The 20,238-nt window shown below is 39.1% G+C and overlaps 1 protein-coding gene across 4 annotated transcripts in view; it reads left to right on the plus strand.

The window, feature by feature from the left end:
- Nucleotides 1–20,238, plus strand: part of SHC4 (SHC adaptor protein 4) — a 146,613-nt gene that overhangs the window by 91,225 nt on the left and 35,150 nt on the right. For all 4 annotated transcript variants that reach the window (XM_003121520.5, XM_013993029.3, XM_084970697.1 and 1 more), the window contains exons 5-6: nt 933–986; nt 12,829–12,880. In XM_003121520.5, the coding sequence (XP_003121568.1) occupies nt 933–986; nt 12,829–12,880 (106 nt within the window). The remainder of the gene's footprint in view (nt 1–932; nt 987–12,828; nt 12,881–20,238) is intronic.

Consider the following 20,238-nt stretch of genomic DNA (forward strand, 5'->3'; position numbering starts at 1 on the left):
TACTTTTTAAAATTTATTTATTTTTGGCTGCATCCATGGCATGTGGCAGTTCCCAGGCCAGAGATCAAACCCATGCTGCCATTGTGGCCTGTGCCACAGTTGCAGCAATGCTAGATCTTTAACCCGCTGTACCATAGGGGAACTTTTAATGAGCCTTCAAAACAGTATGACAGATACATCTCTGCAAGTTGGTCTTTACACTGTGATTTCCAAACAAGCAAACCTAGAATATCAATCAAGTAAGAGACACCCCCTTTTTGGCTAACTAATGAAGTTCACTTGGATAGTCTTCCTTCATATTGAAAATCTTCGTGTTAGTCCCTTAGTAAGAATACTTTTTGTGGCAGATGACTGAAACCCAATTCAAACTAACTTATGTAAAAATAAGTAAAATAGAAAAAAAAATACCTAAAAACATAAAGGGAAGGGAAAATGTCTTGATTGAAGTAATGAAACAGATGTTACCCCCCTGACTTTTTACAGTTTTTAACTCTCAACTCAGGTGTTCTCCAGAGGGAAAGTTTCCTTTTCCCATGTGTTAGCAAAAGATAGCTCCTAGTATTTTTGGGCTTATACTAAGGTCTTAAATGGCAAGGAGAGATGCATTTTCTCCTATTATTCATCTTAGTTCTTCCCCAGAGATGTTGATTGATTTTGCTGTATCCAGGGGGGGATGGTGTTTTCTGACTGGCTAAGCCTGGGTCATGTGTCCACCTGCAAGGAGAGGGCCAATGAGATGGGTATATCAATCTCACCGGGATCTCATGGTTTAAATGAGATTAATAGGGAACGTGGCTGGAGTGGTTTCCAAAGGGATGCTGCGCAGGCAAAGAAAAAACAAATAAATGTATGTACATTACTGTTACACAGTAGGTAATTAGGTGTAATTAGTTTATAGCCTTATACATGTTTAATTTGTTTGTGTTTTCCAGATTATTGCAAATCATCATATGCAGTCTATTTCATTTGCCTCTGGAGGGGATCCAGTAAGTATGAATTCATGAAAATTCTGTATGTGAGACTTAAAAGAACTTCCATATAAAACATATTAGCCATGACATATTTTCCCAAATATCTTATTATAGTTTGTAAATAGCTGCATGTAGCAGGTAATCAAAATTTGCTTTTGACAAAATATTTCCTGGTACTGGTTCTTCAAGTATTTGGATTAGAAGATAAACTAATAATACTCAGTTGTATTATTAGCCATGGAGTTATCATCTGAGAAGCTTCTTGTAGATGACAGCAAGCTCATAAAAAACACAAATATATCATACAGTCCTCCCTCAGAACCTTTTTTAGCACAGAATTCCAGCCAGATCCTGCTAATCAATTGGATTTGTCATATGAGAAGAGCCCTGTTTGCCATTCTGACTGTCAACCAAAGAATCTAAGTGTAACCTGAAATGAGCAACCAGGAGAGAGAACTTGTAGTTCCTCCCTCCCTCCCAAAAGGCCGTGTTGTGCTCATTTCTGTGAGTTGTTCGGGACTGAGCAGGTGCTCTCCCTCCAAGCCCTCCTTGTACAGTGGAGGTCCTTTCCTGACCTCTATCTGCATCACTTCTGGACCTGAGCAGAGAGAGAGGGCCACTGAAGCTAGGAAGCCTGTGACTCACCAAGAAACAAATCTATTTAAATTGAGGAAGCAGGAGGAGGAGGATTTTGCCCCTCGGTAACTCTGTGACATTTTTCTTGTACCTGCAAATGTATAACTGATGCTCAAACAACACAGGGGTTAGGGGCCCTATCTTTCACCAAGTTGAATATCTATGTATAACTTACTATGAGCCCTCCATATCTGTACCTCCTCTGAATCCGCCCTCCATCCAGCCTTGTAATCTGGTCTCAGCAGCAATCCCAAGGGATATGTATGGTAGCTAAGAGAGTCGACTACCAGCCTGAAAAGGCCAGCGCTATCACATCTCTTCCTAACCCATTATAGCTGGAATATCCATGAAGGAACTTGAATACTTTCCTTAAGCAATTTAAAATAATGAGTTCCAGGAGTTCTCTGGTGATCTAGCAGTTAATGCTATGGTGCAGGTTTGATCCCTGGCCCGGGAACTTCTGCATGCCTGGAGTGAGGCCAAATAAATAAATAAATAAAATAAAAATAATGAGTTCTGTAAGAGTAATGTGAAAAATAATTTTCACCGTTCGCCCTAAATTTCCCCTTTCAAGTTTCAAGTGTTGTTGTCTTTTTAGAATTGATATAAACATCCTCATTTGCCCTGTGTCCATCACTGTTCTCTAGAATCCTAGTTCTTTTTCAGTGTCTTTCCTTCTTTAGTTCTTTCAACCAACCAAAGCTCTACCCCTACCAGAAACAAACAATAAGGAATTTGTAGGCACTGTGGAAAAATTTATACCTGCTGAATTGAATAGTACCCCCTCTGCTCTCTGCAGCTGGGGAGAAAATCTGCTAGTTTAAAATAGAAAAGTAGAGCACCTATAAGCATTGGCATTAGTCCCAAATGAAGGTTTTCCCTCAGGTCAGAGAGGCAAGATGGTGGAGTGACATTCTCCAGAGTCAAGTAGACACGATTTATTTAAACTCTCTAAGCTTCAGAGTCTTCACCTGTAAAATGGGGAATGACTACCCTTGCTTCACCCTTTTATAAGAATTAAGTGAAATGGGGCATGTAAGCTGCTAGCCCAGTGCCTGGCACAGAATGATAAGAGGTAACTGTCGCCGTTATTGCTAACACATGCCAGTGTTTTCTTTCTTTTTTTAAAAAAAATTTTTTATTATGGTTGATTTATAATGTTCTGTCAATTTCTGCTGTATAGCAAAGTGATCCAGTTATACATATATACATTCTTTTTCTCACATTATTCTAATGTTCAATCACAAGTGATTAGATATAGTTCCCTGTGCTATACAACAGAATCTCATGGTTATTCATACCAAATGCAACAGTTTGTGTCTACTAACCCCAAACTCCCAGTCCATCCCACTTTCTCCCCCTTTCTCTTGGCAACCACAAATCTGTTCTCCATGTAAGTGAGTTTGTTTCTTCTCTGTAGACAGGTTTATTTGTACCATATATTAAATTCCAGATATAAGTGGTATCATATGGTGTTTGTCTTTTTCTTTCTGACATACTTCACTGTTTTATAGATAGACTCATTTGTGCCATATATTAGATTCCATATATAAGTGATATCATATGGTATTTGTCTTTCTTTTTCTGACTTGCTTCACTTAGTTTGAAAATCTCAAGTTCCATCCATATTGCTACAAATGGCATTATCTTGTTCATTTTTATGGCTGAGTAGTATTCCATTGTGTATATATACCACATCTTCTTAATCGATTCATCTGTCAGTGGACGTTTAGGTTGTTTGCATGTCTTGGCTATTGTGAATAGTGCTTCAATAAACATAGGGGTGCATGTATCTTTTTCAGTGAAGGTTTTGTCTGGATATATGCCCAGGAGTGGATTTGCTGGATCATATGGTAGTTCTATATTTAGTTTTCTGAGGTATCTCCATAATGTTTTCCATAGTGGTTGTACAATTTAAATTACCACCAACATTGTAGGAGGATTCCCTTTTCTCCACACCCTCTCCAGCATTTGTTATTTGTGGACTTACTAATGGTGGTGTGAAGTGATACCTCATTGTAGTTTTGATTTGCATTTCTCTAATAAATAGTGAAGTTGAGCATTTTTTCATTTGCCCATTGGCCATCTGTATGTGTTTCTTTGGAGAAATGTCTCTTCAGGACTTTTGCCCGTTTTTCAATTGGGTTGTTGATTTTTTTGCTGTTGAGTTGTATGAGTTGTTTGTAGATTTTGGAGATTAAGCCCTTGACAGTTGTGTCTTTTGAAACTATTTTCTCCTATTCCTTAAGTTGTCTCTCTTTTTTTTAATGATTTCTTTTGCTGTGCAGAAGTTGTAGATTTGATTAGGTTCCACTGGTTTATTTTTGTTTTTATGTCTATTGCTTTGGTAGACTTACCTAAGAAAACATTTGTAAGGTTGATGTCAGAGAATGTTTTGCCTATGTTTTCTTCTAAATTTTTATGGTGTCTTGTCTTATGTTTCAGTCTTTAAGCCATTTTGAGGTTGTTTTCTTCTTTTTCATGGAGTGAGGGTGTGTTCATTGATTTACATGAAGCTGTTCAATTTTCCCAGCACCATTTGCTGAAGAGACTGTCTTTTCCCCATTTTATATTCTTGCCTCCTTTATCGAAGATTAATTGACCCAGGTGTCTGGGTTTATTTCTGGGTTCTCCATTCTGTTTCATGGGTCTGTATGTCCATTTTGGTATCAGTACCACATTGCTTGATTACTGTATCTTTGTAATATTGCCTGAGGTCTGGGAGAGTTATGGCTCCTGCTTGGTTTTTGTTCCTCAGGATTGTGTGGCAGTTCTGAGTCTTTAATAGTTCCATATAAATTTTGGGATTATTTGTTTTAGTTTATGGAAAATGTCATGGGTAGTTTGATAGGTATTTCATTGAATCTGTAGATTGCTTTGGGTAGTATGGCCATTTTTACAGTATTAATTCCTCCAACTGATGAGCATGGGATATCTTTCCATTTCTTTGAATCCTCTTTAATTTCCTTGATTAATGTTTTATGGTTCTCAGCATATAAGTCCTTCACTTCCTTGGTCAGATTTGTTCCTAGGTATTTAATTTTTGGGAGTGTGATTTTAAAAGGTATTATATTTTTATATTCCTTTCCTAGTATTTCATTGTTAGTATATGGAAATGAAACCAATTTCTGAATGTTAATCTTGTGTCCTGCTACTTTGCTGAATTTGTTGATCAGTTCGAGTAGTTTTTGTGTGGAGTCCTTAGGGTTTTCTACATACAGTATCATGTCATCTGCATACAGTGACAGTTTTACCTCTTATGTTCCAATTTGGATGTCTTTCATTTCTTTTGTTTGTCTGATTGCTGTGGCTATTTTATTCAATACTATGTTGAATAAAAATGGTGAGAGTTGGCATCTTTGTCTTGTTCTAGATTTTAGTGGGAAGGTCTTCAGCTTTTCTCCATTGAGTATTATATTTGCTGTGGGTTTGTCATAACCAGCTTTGATTATGTTAAGTTGTGTTGCCTCTATACCCACTTTGGTAATAGTTTTTTATCATGAATGGATGTTGGATTTTGTCAAATGCTCTTTCTGCATCTGTTGAGATGATCATGTGGATTTTGACTTTTCTGTTGTTAATGTGGTGTATGATATTGATTGATTTGCATTTGTTGAACCATCCTTGTGAACTTGGTATGAATTCCACTTGCTCATGGTTTATGATCTTTTTTATATGCTGTTGGATTTGGTTGGCTAAAATTTTGTTGAGGATTTTTGCACCTAATATTCATCAAAGATATTGGCCTACAATTTTCCTTTTTGGTAGTATCTTTGTCCGGTTTTGGTATTAAGGTGATGGTGACTTCATGAACGTCTTTGGGATTATTCCTTCTTCAATCTTTTGGAAAAGTGTAAGAAGGGTGGCTTTAAGTTCTACTTTGTATGTTTGGTAGAATTCTCCTGTGAAGCCATCTGGTCCTAGACTTGTGTTTGTGGGAAGTGTTTTTTATTACATTTTCAATTGCGTATCTAGTGATCGGTCTGTTCAATTGATCCATTTCTTCTTGATTGAGTTTTGGAGTTTTGGAGGGCTGTATTTCTCGAGAAAGTTGTCCATTTCTTCTAGCTTGTCAAATTTGTTGGCATATAATTGCTCATAGTATTCTCTTATGGTATTTTGTATTTCTGCAGTATCCATTGAGATTTTTCCTTTTCCATTTCTTATTTTGTTTGAGTTCTTTCTCTCCTTTTTTTGGTGAGTTTAGCCAGAGGTTTGTCAATTTTGTTTACCCTTTCAAAAAACCAGCTTTTGGTTTTATTGATCTTTTCTGGTTTTTTTTTTTTGAATCTCTTATTTTATTGATTTCCTCTCTGATCTTTATGATTTCCTTCCTTCTGCTGACTTAAGGTTTTGTTTGTTCTTCTTCTTATAATTCTTTTAGGTGGTAGATTAAGTTGTCGATTTGAGCTATTTCTTCTTTTTTGAGGAAGGCCTGTATCACTATGAATTTCCCTCTAAGCACTGCTTTTGTGGCATCTCATAGATTTTGAATGGTTGTGTTTTCATTATCATTTATTTTGAGTCATTTTAAAATTTCCCTTTTTATTTCCTCATTGACCCATTTGTTTTTAGTAGTATGTTGTTTAGTCTCCGTGTAGTCATTTTCTCATTTCTTTTCCTGTGGTTGATTTCTAGTTTCATGCCATTGTGGTCAGAGAAGATACTTGAAATAATTTCTATAGTCTTAAATATGTTGAGGTTGTTTTTGTGTCCCAATATGTAGTCAGTCTTAGAGAATATTCCATGTGCACTTGAAAAGAATGTGTATTCTGATATTTTGGGGTTATGTTTTGAAAATATCAATTAAATCTAAGTTTTTATTGTGTCATTTAGGACCTCTGTTGCCTTACTGATTTTCTGTCTAGAAGATCTGTGCATTGATGTGAGTGGGATGCTAAAGTTTTCCACTATTACTGTATACCCATCAACTTCTCTTTTTACCTCTGTTAGTATTTGCTGTGTGTTTTAGGGTGCACCTATATTAGGGGCATGTATATTGATAAGTGTAATATCCTCTTCTTGAATAGATCTTTTTATCATTAAATAGTATTTTTTCTCTGTCTTTCTTTATGGCCTTCATTTTAAAGTCTATTTTGTCTGATATGAGTATTGCAACTCCCACTTTCCTGTCTTTTCCTTTCAAGTAAAATGTCTTTTTCAATTCCCTCACTGTCGATTTATATGTGTCTTTTGCCCTATAGTGAGTCTCTTAGGCAGCATATTGTAGGCTCTTGTTTTTTTTAATCCATTCTTCCACTCTGTGTCTTTTGGTTGGAGCATGCAGTCCATTGACATTTAAGGTAGTTATTGATGAATATGTGTTGATTGCCAATTTAAACCTGCTTTCCAGTTGACTCTGTGTTTTTCCTTTGTTCCTTTCTTTTTTTTTTTGGTTGGATGATTTCCTTTTATTTTATGCTCGTGTCCTCTTCTTTTTAGTTTTTGTGAATGTATTTTTGGTTTTAATTTGCGATTGTCCTGTTTTTCAAGTATGTGAATCCTTTCCTCTATCTGCTTGCTTTAGCCTGATGGTCATATAGGCTCAATCACATTCTAGAAATAAGAGTCTAGATTTTCTTACTTTCCTTGCCCACATTTTATGATTTAGATGTCCTTTTTTAACATCTTCATGTTGATCCTTTTGCTGTTCCTTGTGTTTATTGTTGCTTTTACAATAGGGTTTATTTTTTTCCTTTTAAATCTGTATATTGGCTTATTTAAGTGATTATTTTCTAATTGTGATTTCCTCCATGCTATTTCTTCTTACTTCTTTTTTGTTTAGAGGAGCCCTTTCAGTATTTCTTTTGGAATAGTATTGCTGTACTCTTAGTTTTTGTTTGTTAGAGAAATCCTTTATTTCTCCTTCTATTTTATTTTATTTTTATGTATCTATTTATTTATTTTTTTGTCTTTTTAGGGCCATATGGAGGTTCCCAGGCTAGGGGTCTAATTAGAACTGCTGCTGCTGGCCTACGCCAGAGCCACAGCAATGCCAGATCTGAGCCATGTCTGTGACCTACACCACAGCTAATGGCAACACTGGAACCTTAACCCACTGAGCAAGGCCAGGGATTGAACCCACAACCTCGTGGTTCCTAGTCAGATTAGTTTCTGCTTCACCATGATGGGAACGCCCCTCTCCTTCTATTTTAAATGATATTCTTGCTGGGTAGAGTATTCTAGGCTGCAAATTTTCCCCTTTTAGTACTTTGATTATATCTTTTTTTTTTTCTGGGAGAAGAATTTATTTACTTTTTTTTTTTATTTTATTTTCCCACTGTACAGCAAGGGGGTCAGGTTATCCTTACATGTATACATTACAATTACAGTTTTTCCCCCACCCTTTCTTCTGTTGCAACATGAGTATCTAGACATAGTTCTCAATGCTATTCAGCAGGATCTCCTTGTAAATCTATTCTAAGTTGTGTCTGATAAGCCCAAGCTCCCGATCCCTCCCACTCCCTCCCCCTCCCATCAGGCAGCCACAAGTCTTTTCTCCAAGTCCATGATTTTCTTTTCTGAGGAGATGTTCATTTGTGCTGGATATTAGATTCCAGTTATAAGTGATATCATATGGTATTTGTCTTTGTCTTTCTGGCTCATTTCACTCAGGATGAGATTCTCTAGTTCCATCCATGTTGCTGCAAATGGCATTATGTCATCCTTTTTTATGGCTGAGTAGTATTCCATTGTGTATATATACCACATCTTCCGAATCCAATCATCTGTCGATGGACATGTGGATTATATCTTGCCTCTCTCTTGTGGCCTGTAATGTTTCTATAGAGAAATCAGCTGGTAGCCTTATGGTGACTCCCTTATAATTAATTCTTTGTTTTTCTCTTGCTGCCTTTAGAATCCTCTCTTTATCTTTAACTTTTGCTATTTTTATTATAATTTGTTTTGGTGTGGGCCTGCTTGGGTTCAACTTGTTTAAGGCCATCCGTACTTCCTGTATCTTGATATCTGTTTCCTTTAGATTTGGAAAGTTTTCGGTGATAATTTCTTCAAATATATTTTCTTTCTTTCTTTCTTTCTTTCTTTCTTTCTTTCTTTCTTTCTTTCTTTCTTTCTTTCTTTTTGTGTGTGTCTTTTTAGGACCATATCCGTGGCATGTGGAGGTTCCCAGGCTGGGGATCAAATTGGGGCTGTAGCTGCTGGCCTATGCCACAGCCACAGTAATGTGGGATCTGAACTGTGTCTGTGACCTTCACCACAGCTCACAGCAACGCTGGATCCTTAACCCACTGAGCAAGGCCAGGGATTGAATCCATGTCCTCATGGGTATTTGTTGGGTTTGTTAACCACTGAGCCATGATGGGAACTCCTTCAAATAAATTTTCAATCTCTTCTTTTTCTTCTCCTTGTGGTATCCCTATTATGTGTGGATTTGTCTGCTTTATATTATCCCTTTGATCTTTGATATTGATCTCATGTTTTTTCATTTGGTTTTCTGTCTGCTGTCCTGATTGGGTGATTTCCATTATTCTGTCTTCCAAGTCTCTAATTCATTCCTCTGTATTATTCATTCCGTTGTTCAGTGCCTTTAACTCAGCTTGCATCTCTGCAAATGAATTTTCTAATTTTTCTTGGCTCCTCCTCATGTTTTATAGTTTGTTTATAAAATAATCTGTATTACTATTCGTATCTGTTCTAATTTCTTGATATTTGCTCTTAATTCCTTCAGTATTTTTAATATCTCCTTTTGGAACTTGGTGTCTCTTAGACTGCAGAGGTCTCTTTCATGGTTTGCTCCTTCAGGGAAATTTTCCTGTTCTTTTAACTGGGAATGGTTCCTGAGCATTTTCATTTGGCTTTTATTTTTCTTATTCTGTGAGTTTAGGGAAAACAACTACTGTAGTCTTGGAGGGCTATTTATATGTGAGAGTGCCCCTGCGTATTTTGTGAGGGCTTACTATTTATTTTTGATGTGAGGGCTCCTTTTTGTTTGGATGCTTGCTGTCTCTTTCCTTGGTGTGTGGTGACTGTTACCCCCTTGATAGGGTGCTTTGTGTTCTTCCAGGGAGATGGAGGCAATGGGCAGGATTAGTAGCCAGTGCCTGGTTTCTGGGCCCTTAATGGTGGCAAGGACCCATGGGAAGGTGGTGCAGACTGCTCTTAGTTGCAGGATACTGGGATGTGGCAGTGACCCTCAGGCAGGTGTATGCAGCACCCTGATTGTTTGGCAGTGGCAGCGATAGGGCATGTGTGTTCCCAGGGCAGTGAGAGCAACAATGGGTGGTGCTCAGTTGCAGTGTCCTCCTCTGTGCCAATCTCTGAGGTGACTAGGGCCATAGGTGGTACCTGTTTATGAACCCCTAGTGGTGGCAGGCCATACCCACCTCTGAAGTCTGAGATGACTGCAGTGGTTTACCCCCACCACCTGTAGACCACACAAGGAGGGCCCCATACCTTGGGCAAAAGGTGCCTCACCATCCATAGCCCTGCCCTCTGAGAGTCCACATGTGTGCAGATAAAGATATTCCTATGGTCTGCCCCTCCTCCTTTTTCCCTCCCCAACAGTGTGCCTTGCTTCTACTCTGGGTTCCCTTGGCTATGGTGTTCCACTCTCTAGCCTTTGGTGCACTGCTCCCTAGCCCCAGGCTGTCTCCACACAGCCAACCCTAGTCTTATTCCCCTGAACTGACCTCCAGAGCTTGAGTCTCAGCACCCAGAACCCTTCTGAGTATCTCAGGCTATGGTGCCCTGGGACGTAGTACTGATAGTCTGAGCAGTTCTCTCTCTTTCTTTGCCCTCCCCAGTCCAGCTGCTGCACTTTTCTCTGCAACTTTGAGGTCTGTCCATCTCAGCTAATCTCATCTGTTAGGTGGCTTCCCAGGGTGTGGGTTCCTTTCCTCTTCAACAGCTCCCTTTCAGGAGTGCTAGTCTTGTCCTAATTCCTTTCTTTCTCTCTCTCTTTTTTCCCTTTTGCTCTACACAGTTATGTGGAAGGTTTCTTGCCCTTTTTGGAGGTTTAAGGTCTTCTGTCAGCATTCAGTAGATGTTCTGTGTGGATTTTTTTTTAATGTGTTTGTGGGAGAAGGTGCGCACCACATTTTATTACTCTTCTGCTATCTTGATCCCACCTCCAGTATTTTCTTAGGACATTTCATTGAGATAATTTACAATATCACAGCTAACTGGGAAGGAAGCTGAAATTCTCTGTGGCCCATTGAAGAACCCTTGTTTCTACCATATTCTCTCCAGAGTTTAAAAAATACTGGGTGTTCCGCCTCACCTATTGACCTCACTTACCCTTGCTTTGACTCTCTTCTCCAAAACAGTTCTCTCTTTTCCTTCTTGGTAATGCTTCTATGTCTATATATGATTTCTGCATCTCAAGAATGCCTTATGATTATTTCAAAATTAAACACATTTCTTGTACCCCTCCCCACTATTTGTGCTTTCCTTTTTAACATTCTCTAAATTCTCCTGGATATTTCTAGTTATCGAATTTTAGGACTATAAGAATGTTGGAGACTCTTTTGAAGATGAGGAAAATGAGGTCTGGAGTGGTCCCACCATTTCTTTCCCATCAACTAATATAGCCGCTAGCACTGCTGGAATCACACCATCTTTTTACCTTCAAAATTAGCAGCCAAGTCTTCTGCAATGGTGGCTTTGCTTCTAGATTGTATAATGTAAGGCTCATATATATGTCCTTATTTATTCACAAGATACTTTAAATCTTTTATCTTTTTTTTTTTTTTTTTTGTCTTTTTTTGCTATTTCTTGGGCCGCTCCCGCAGCATATGGAGGTTCCCAGGCTAGGGGTCCAATCGGAGCTGTAGCCACCGGCCTGCGCCAGAGCCACAGCAACGCAGGATCCGAGCCGCGTCTGTGACCTACACCACAGCTCACGGCAATGATGAAACCTTGACCAACTGAGCAAGGGCAGGGACCGAACCCGCAACCTCATGGTTCCTAGTCGGATTCGTTAACCACTGCGCCACGACGGGAACTCCTTAAATCTTTTATCTTTTTGCATAAGAGAGATTTACTTAGGTGTCTGTTATTTTTTAAAATAACTGCAGACAAGTTATGCTGACCCTGAGATCCGCTTCCTGTGTGATTCATTGTGGGTTATTAAGTGATTGTCCTTGAGGGTATTACAAACATGGGCTTTTATTTCCTGCCAGTTGATTGCATCTTCCCTCTAGAGAGTCACCCTTCTAATCTGCAAATGACATTGTGTGTATTTTTTTCCCTGAGAACTAAGATAACAAAAAGCATCTTTAAATATTAAAATCTTATCATTCATCACCGTACTCTTTTCAGTAAAAGTCAGAATTACCAAGTAGCTTTTTGTTTGTTGGTTTTTATGAAGTCAGCAGCACATCTCCTTTTTTTGAACTCCTTAGGTTTTTTTTATGGGTTCTCTTTTTCAAAAACAATCTATCCTTTCTACCTATTGATCAAATATATGCCTTGTATTTTTGCTTTATTATTCTTTAAGTCAAATTTCACTACCCTTAAGCAAGCTAACAGCCACAAAATCCATGTCTCTTTTATCACCTTATTTTCTGATGTATGTGGTATTGGACAACTAGGAAACCATGGTACCACGTCCCAGTTTATGGCACTGTTGTGACTGCAGAACCCCTGTTGTTTCAACTTTTGACACAGAAGAGCATTATAATCCCTTACCATTTTTAAAAAAGAATATATTTGTCCTAACATATTCCCTACCTGCATTCTCTTTTATTCATAGTTTGCCTCTAAATTTTTAATTTTCAAATTCTCTCCCCAAGGAACAGAGAACGTGGACTCCACAGTTGCTAAATATATAGTGTATATTTGTTTATATTCCCTCCTAGGATGCTTTCCTTTTCTCTTTATTTATTTATTTATTTGTCTTTCTAGGGCCACACCGGTGACATATGGAGGTTCCTAAGCTAGGGGTCGAATCAGAGCTGTAGCTGCCATCCTACACCACAGCCACAGCAATGCCAGATTCGAGCCATTTCTGCAACCTACACCACAGCTCACAGCAATGCCAGATCCTTAACCCACTGAACGAGGCCAGGGATCAAACCTGTGTTCTCATGGATGTAGTCAGACTCATTTCTTCTGAGCCATGACAGGAACTCCTCTTTTCTCTTTAAACATAAACTTTAGTGGAAGTCTTTGCCTGAGTATCATGTCCTAAATGTACTCTTCTCTTTCAACAGGACACTCCATTCATTTTAAATGCAAACATTTTTCCCTTTTTTTATAGGATACTACAGACTATGTTGCCTACGTAGCTAAAGATCCAGTTAATCAACGAGGTATGGAAAGCAACTTCTAGATTTTCTTAAGAGCTATATAAAAGTGCTATATACCACTTTTAAAAAGTAACAAGCAATTATTTTTAGTATACAGTATGACAAGGATCACTAGAGTGCTATATTGGGGATCTTGAAATACTGTGTAAATTCGAGTTTGAAAGAAATAGCTCTGCTAGTAGAGCAAAGTAGAGAAAATATATATGTGGGATTTAAATCCCAGTCATTTGAGGGACCCATAAACCAAAGAGCTTATCATCTATTTGTATAAATAAAAGAGAAGACGTTTTGGTTATGATAGATGGGGCTGGCTGACACATCTCCAGTGGACAAATGAATTACACATAAGACCCAAACCAGTGAGGTTGTTGGTCTGCATGGCCTTGGTGTATGTGTGCACACGTGCGGACATTAATGTGTGTGTGTTTAAATGTATTGAACTTGTGCACTTGCTGTTCAAGAGCCTGGCACGTCACTTTGAGTGTGTGCCTCTTTCTCATCTCTTGGATCTCAGTTTAAATGTCTCTTCTTCAGAGAGACCTTCTTTGACTGGTAGCCTATCATCTCCAGTACTATACCCCACCCTGCTGTGTTATAACATTTCATTTCTCTTCTATTGACACTTATCCCATGTTTTTGTTACTTTATTGATGTATTTAGCGTCTGTCCTTTCTACTAAAAGCTCCAGGAGGTCAGGAACCTGTTTATCTTATTCATTGTTGTTTCCCAAACACCCATCACAATGTCTTACACATGGGAGATGCTCAGTAACTATTTTTGTCGAATAACTGAGTGAATGGAAGAATGCATTGATTAGCTCTCTCATCCCAGGATTTGGCAAGGTTGCCCAAGATACTCACCTTTAAGCCACACCTTCGATCAAGGGCGAAGTGCCTGAGGTCATTGGACCTCTATAGACAGACATTCTTAGTGTTGTTTCTCATCCCTGACTCTGTGACATTGAGACTTCTCTTAGGAATGAATGTTAGGTTGCTTCTCCTCCTTAACCAGAGCCTGTGAGTTGGGCAGCATCGTCTGTCATCCCAGGGGTAACATGTTTTTTACCTCAAACACTTATGAAGTACACGTGGAGTGGAATTTGGAAATTCGGAGAGCCATAGGACACAGAGGTAGAAATGTGCATGGCATACTGGAAGCAAATGAATAAAACACTCTTACTAGAAGAGATTGTCTATGGAGAGGGAAAAAGTCAAAAAAGCATCTACAGGGCACATAGGGGAGAGCTAATAAGTATGGACTCCATCCTGTGGGCAGATGGATGGAGAAAGCTGTTTACGAAGCAGAGATCTAGGAAGGTTGTATTGACAGCAGGTGAAGTAGATAGATTCAGAGAAAAATATAAGGCAGGAAAGCTATTGTGATCATCAGAAATGAAACTATGTACTGGCATAGGACCTGGAACATAGTAGATGCTTAGTAAACACTGGCCAAGAGAACGTGTCTCGATGAGATGGAAAGAGGAAACAGGTGACCAATGTTATGCAATACTCCATTAAAATATACTCTAATAACTACATAATGAAGAATGGATATTGGTCAGAGAGTGGGTAGGAGAGGTAGGAACTAGTGAAGGGGAGGAGGAGTAGGTGTGGAGCACAGCAAAGGATGCCAGAGAGCAGCCTCTTTTAATCAATCCCAAGCTTCCCTAAAGAATGACTGTATGCTATTTTGGGAAAGGCCTCTGGCAACAAAGGCCTTCATCTCAACCTGGAAGGGACAGGATAAAAGGAAGAACAAAGAGATCAGGCAATCTAGATGTTTAGTAACTTTGCCATCAGTCACTGAACATCTCAAGCATGTCATGACCCTTCGGTAAGCTGTGGGAGGAGTGCAGAGATGAAAGCTGGCTGTTGAGGGTAATGGCCCAGCAAGACCCACAGTCTGGGCAAAGTTCCCCACTTGCTTCGATGAACTAAGAGAGGCAGAGAAATTTATGAAGCAACTCATTCACTTTGAAATCTCCTGTTCTGGGGCCTGAGTAGTTCATCAGCACTAATATGCTTCAGGGGACCCACAGAGATCACAGCAAGGAATCTGCAAAGGCATTTATGAGAAATGTTGACTGAGCTCCTGAACGGAATGTGAAAGTTCAGAAGAGAGCAGACTCAGAAACAGTTCAGGTGGAGACTTCAGTGTTTTCCTTCTTTAGTCCCCAGCCTGTGGAGAGGAAGTAAGAAAGATGGAGGAGTTAGAGTGGGTGGAGATCATAATTCTTCCCCCATCTCACCGGAGACCTCAGCTGAGTTGTTTCCCATCCTGCACCTCAGTTTCTTTAAGTGGGAGTGATAACATCTACGTGCAGGTATTGTTGGGAGGACTCTGAGACACTACAGGGGAAGCCTCTCTTGTCTCATCTTTCTTTCTTCTTCAGGGAAGCAGGTCAGTCTAGTTGTTAGATGACTTAGAAACATAGGGTCATTTTCTTGGGCATTGCTGTTGCTGTGGTTTAGGCTGGCAGCTACAACTCTGGTTAGACCCCTAGGCCAGGAGGTTCCAATGCCAAAGATGCAGCCCTAAAAAGACAAAAAAAAAAAAAAAAAAGAAAAGAAAAAAAAAAAGAAATAGAAATCAGGTGATCCTGAGGATTTAATGAGATATATATGCAATACATATATCTCAATGCCTGGCTCATAGTAAGTATACAATAAATGACAACCAATGTTATTATTGTGTGGAGTGATTTAGAGTGATGAGAAACAGGGGTTTTTTATAAACAGGAAAAACATACAACCCAGTAGAGAAATAAGAACCAGAAGTTATTTATTGCATGCTGGTCACATGTCAGGCTTTGTCAGGAATATTTAGTCTGCATTATCTCATTTCATCCTTACAACTATCCTGTGAAGTTGGTATTAATTTATCTTACTCCTTTTTTTGTTTTGTTTTTTACTTTTATCGCCAAACTTGTAGCATATGGAAGTTCCAGGGCCAGGGATTGAATCAGAACCACAACTGTGACCTACACTGCAGCTGCGGCAACACTGAATCCTTTAATCCACTGGGCTGAGCCAAAGGTCAAACCCATGTCACCCTGGTGACCCAAGCCACTGCGGTTGAATTCTTAACCCAGTGCTTAACTAGTGTTACTCCCTTTTAATAGAAGCAAATGCTAGTATTGAAAAAAGGTGATTTTACTAAACTCATCCAGTCTGTAAGCACCTGGACTCACTCAGGCCTGGAGCTTACAATCATAAAAGAAGATTACAAGTCACCAAGAAACATTAAAAAAAGTTTTACCTTAACTAGTGATCAGTGAAAAACAAATTAAAATTAGAGATCATATTTTGTCTTTAAATTTCCAACAGTGGTAAAAGGTAAAATATGGTTTAGTGTAGTAATAACTTGAACCCTGCTGGTAGGTGTGTAGATCCAAATGTTTTAGAGAGCAGTTTGACAATTTGCATCAAAACTTTAAAAAATGTAAACACTTCTGAGCCAGCAATTTTACTTCTAAGGCAGCAGAACGTGCATGAGGATTGAGCAATAAAAATCACTGTCATATGTTATTTATATAATAGGAAGAAGAAAGTTAATTAAATATTCATAAGTATCAAATTATTTAAATGAATCCATAGCCTGTACTACCATTCAGCAATTAAACTAGTGTTATAGAAGAGTAAATAATGACATGGGGAAAATACTCACAGTGTTATTAAATGCAAAAAGCAAAAAGCAGATTATGAAACAATGTGTAGCAGTTCCCTGGTGGCCTAGCAGGTTAAGGATCCAGCATTGTCACTGCTGTGGCTCAGATCACTGCTGTGGCATGAGTCTGAACCCTGGCCTGGAAATTTTTGTATGTCATAGGTGCAGCCAAAAAAAAAAAAAAGAGAGAGAGAGAGAAAGAAACAATATGTATAGTAGGATCTCAGGTAATTTTTTGGAAAAAAGACTGGAAAAACACATGCCAAAATGTTAATAGTATGTACTCTTTCTTTGATAGTGGGACTTAGGTAATTTTTATTTTTTAGAGTCTATTTTCTGAAACTTCTGTAATGAATATTTACTACATTTGTAAAAGGAAAAGAATGTTCTAAATCCTTGAATAAATACAATAAGTAGCGAAACCAGAAAGACAGTGTTATAAATTGCCTGGTGAGTTTGGTTCATCCAGGGGAAAATGTTCAGTAAAGAGAAGCCAAGGGGTGGATGGGGGCTGGGGAGAGATACTCGCCTTCTGGTGCAGACTCAAAAAAACTGCAGCTTCTTAGCCCTAAGGGTGAGTGAGATCACTGAAGGAGGAACCCAGAAAGAAGAGGGCTGAGGGTCTCAGGGTATGGGAGAAAACTAAGACATGAGGAAGAGCAAGTTTCTCTGGAAGAAGATACCCGGGAATGTCTCAGACTGAAGAGGAGTTAAGGGGATGTAGGTGGAAAATGCCATTGGTCACCTTGGGAAGCACCACGTCATTGGCTGACAGGCAGGGGAGCCCAGGCTTCATGCTGATGAGCCTGAATGCTCCCACTCTCTCCTGTCTGCTTGATTCACTTTTTGCATCAGTGTGTTCAGGTCGGTGGAGGTGCTGCTCTTTCCATCTTCTCTGGGAACTTTTAGTGAACTCTTCATTTTATAAAAGGCCTTTTCTGTTGAAAAGGTAAGTTCCAGTAAAAGTGTTTTTATGGTTATGAAATACATGCACTGGCATCCTAGTGACATTGGTTAACTGTGAACTAACTGCTGGCTAGCTTCTTCAGGCTGGTTTCCCCCTAAGCAGTGGTAGACTCTGTGCTTCAATCCCACAGCACCATCTGGTGGTTGACCTGAGAATCTGCACTTTTGAATTTCTAATTTTCTAACGAAAAATAAAAACCAGAAACAAAAACAAAAGAACAATAACAACAACAAAGCTGATCTACTTAAAACAAATATAAAACAATAAAGAAGGGCTTGTTATTATCTACGAATTGTTCTCAGCTTCTTGTCCGAGACTAGCCAATTAGGAAGCCAAATGGAAAAAGACAGAAGAATATGAATCTAAGATTCTTTTAAATTCTACTTAATATTGTACCTGATACACAAAACTAGTGTGGGTCTCTTTGGCTACAAGGCAGAATGAAAAGAACCCAGGTCTGTGTCTGAGTCCAGACCTGAAGATCAAAGCAAAATTGTCATGTCATTGGAAAGTCAATTTCTTTTTTGGGAATTGGGACTTTTTATATGCTTGTCTTTCTTCCTTCCCATTAGCTAAAGATTGGGCAGTGTTTGGCCAAGCTGGTGCTTATCTGAGCTTTTTGAGATGGGTCTGGCACTGGGAAATGGACATATTTGTATGTGATTCAAAGCCTGTTCTTATTCTGGCCCATGACCAATCTAAAAAAAAACAAAGAGCCTTTTCAAAGAGACCCTTGTGAATGACAGTGAGAGCACCACAAAAATGCACGTGTTCCTTGAAGGTGGTGAAGCTGAATAGGACACCTGCGTAGGTCAGGTTTCTTGTCCAGTTGTTTCACGGAGGTGGGCACCACTGTTTTTCCTTTCTCTTCCTGTTTAATCCAAAAAAGGTAATACGACAGTAATAAAGCAAAGCAGAAAACTTTATTGATAGCATCAGCCCAGGAACAGGACCAAAACCTCCAGTACCAGCATCAGAAAAGCTGAGAGAAATAGAACACTTTAGAAGTAGGTGAGCAGTTGTAGAGGACATTTGGTGGGTTTGGTTGACTCACTAATTCATTCCTGTGTGCCCAGGTGCCTTGCCTTGCTCTTCACAGGCTTTAAGCTGCTGCAACTGAGGAAGGGTAGGGTTTCTTGAAAGCAAGAAGGGACTTCACACATCATGCAGGGCTCTGTCTTGGGAGGTGAGGACTTTACTGTAGAGTTGCCTTATTCATGTCAATTGTGGCATAATTGGAACTTGAACTTGGATTGTTACAGAGCTCTTTCAGACGTCTTAGTTTTCTCGTGTCTCTCATGGGAGGTACACTTTGGTTTTTCTTATTTATTTCTTTATTATGTTTGAATTTCCTGCCTCTCATTATCTTTTCAATGTTAATATCAAGACATCTCCTTGATCCTAAGAGGAAATGAAATTATAAAAATTGTTTCCATTTTGGTATGATTTCTGGTCTTGACTTCCGTTTTAATTAGACCAGGAATTTATGAGCTGAAAAAAAATAACTCAAGTGAATTACCTTTTCTGATCGTAATGTAACACAACTCTTTTGGCTCCACCAGCGACACATCTCCAAGGCTGCTTTGTAGGTTTAAGGATATGAGGCTGGACCAAGAAGGAAACCATTTCCACAAACAACCCAAGCAGTTATTTGGACCTCTTAGTGGTTGTGAGAACCTACCCCATCATGGGTGCTCCCTGTGGGTCTCACTTCAGCAAAATTGAAGACAGTGAGTTCCTGCTGTGGGTTCCCCAGTGGGTTGAGGACCCACTTGGGTTGCTGTTTAGGTGGGAATTCAATCCTTGGCCTGGAGCAGTGGGTTAAGGATTTGGTGTTGCTGCAGCTATGGCATAGGTTGCAGCTGCAGCTCAGATTTTCAGTCCTTGGCCCAGAAACTTCCATATGCTACAGATGTGGCCAAAAAAAAAAAAAAAAAAAAAAAATGAACACAGAGTTATTGGTGTGATTCAGAGAAACCGGCATTTATTTATTCAACATGTTTTTAAAATACCTTCTGTGCATTGGTCACTGTGTGAAACTAGTATAGAGGAAAAGAAGGGACAACATACAATGATGGTCCAAAGACAGACCAAGCATTATTTCTTTGGTAAAAGGGATATAAATGTATAGATACTCTTAACTGAATTTTCAAAATTATAATTAGCTCCTAAGTCTGTTTCAGGATCCAGGTTGCTTCTTTAAAGGGACAAACTTATAAGAAATGATAAATAACTCTTGGAGATTTGACACCTTAGTGCTCTGCCTGTCCTTCCCCACCAGACATCCCTTCCAAAAGTTCAGAGATATAGTCTTTTAAAAAATGTCCAACTAATTCTGATATGAGAATTATCTGAGATCCCTTGAGATGATTATCAACATAAAGCGAGGAAACGTCATTGTAGGTTATACTACAACTACTGGGTTTTGTTTGTGTGTTTGTTTTTTTCTTTTGCTTTTTAGGGCTGTACCTGCCATATATGGAGGTTTGCACACTAGGGGTTGAATCAGAGCTACAGCTGCCAGCCTACACCACAGCCACAGAACATAGGATCTGAGCTGTGCCTGCGACTTACACCACAGCTCACAGCAACGCCAGATTCTTAACCCACTGAGTGAGGCCAGGGATCAAACCCTTGTCCTCATGGGTACTAGTCAGGTTCGTTACCGCTGAGCCACAGAGGGGACTCTTAACCTACTGTTATTGGCTCTGCAAATTCGATTAGATGT

Source organism: Sus scrofa, chromosome 1, assembly GCF_054392235.1.
Source record: "Sus scrofa isolate SSC_HxYL_T2T_F1_AM1 chromosome 1, Sscrofa_HxYL_maternal_Yorkshire_Landrace_v2.0, whole genome shotgun sequence".
NCBI lineage: Eukaryota > Metazoa > Chordata > Mammalia > Artiodactyla > Suidae > Sus > Sus scrofa.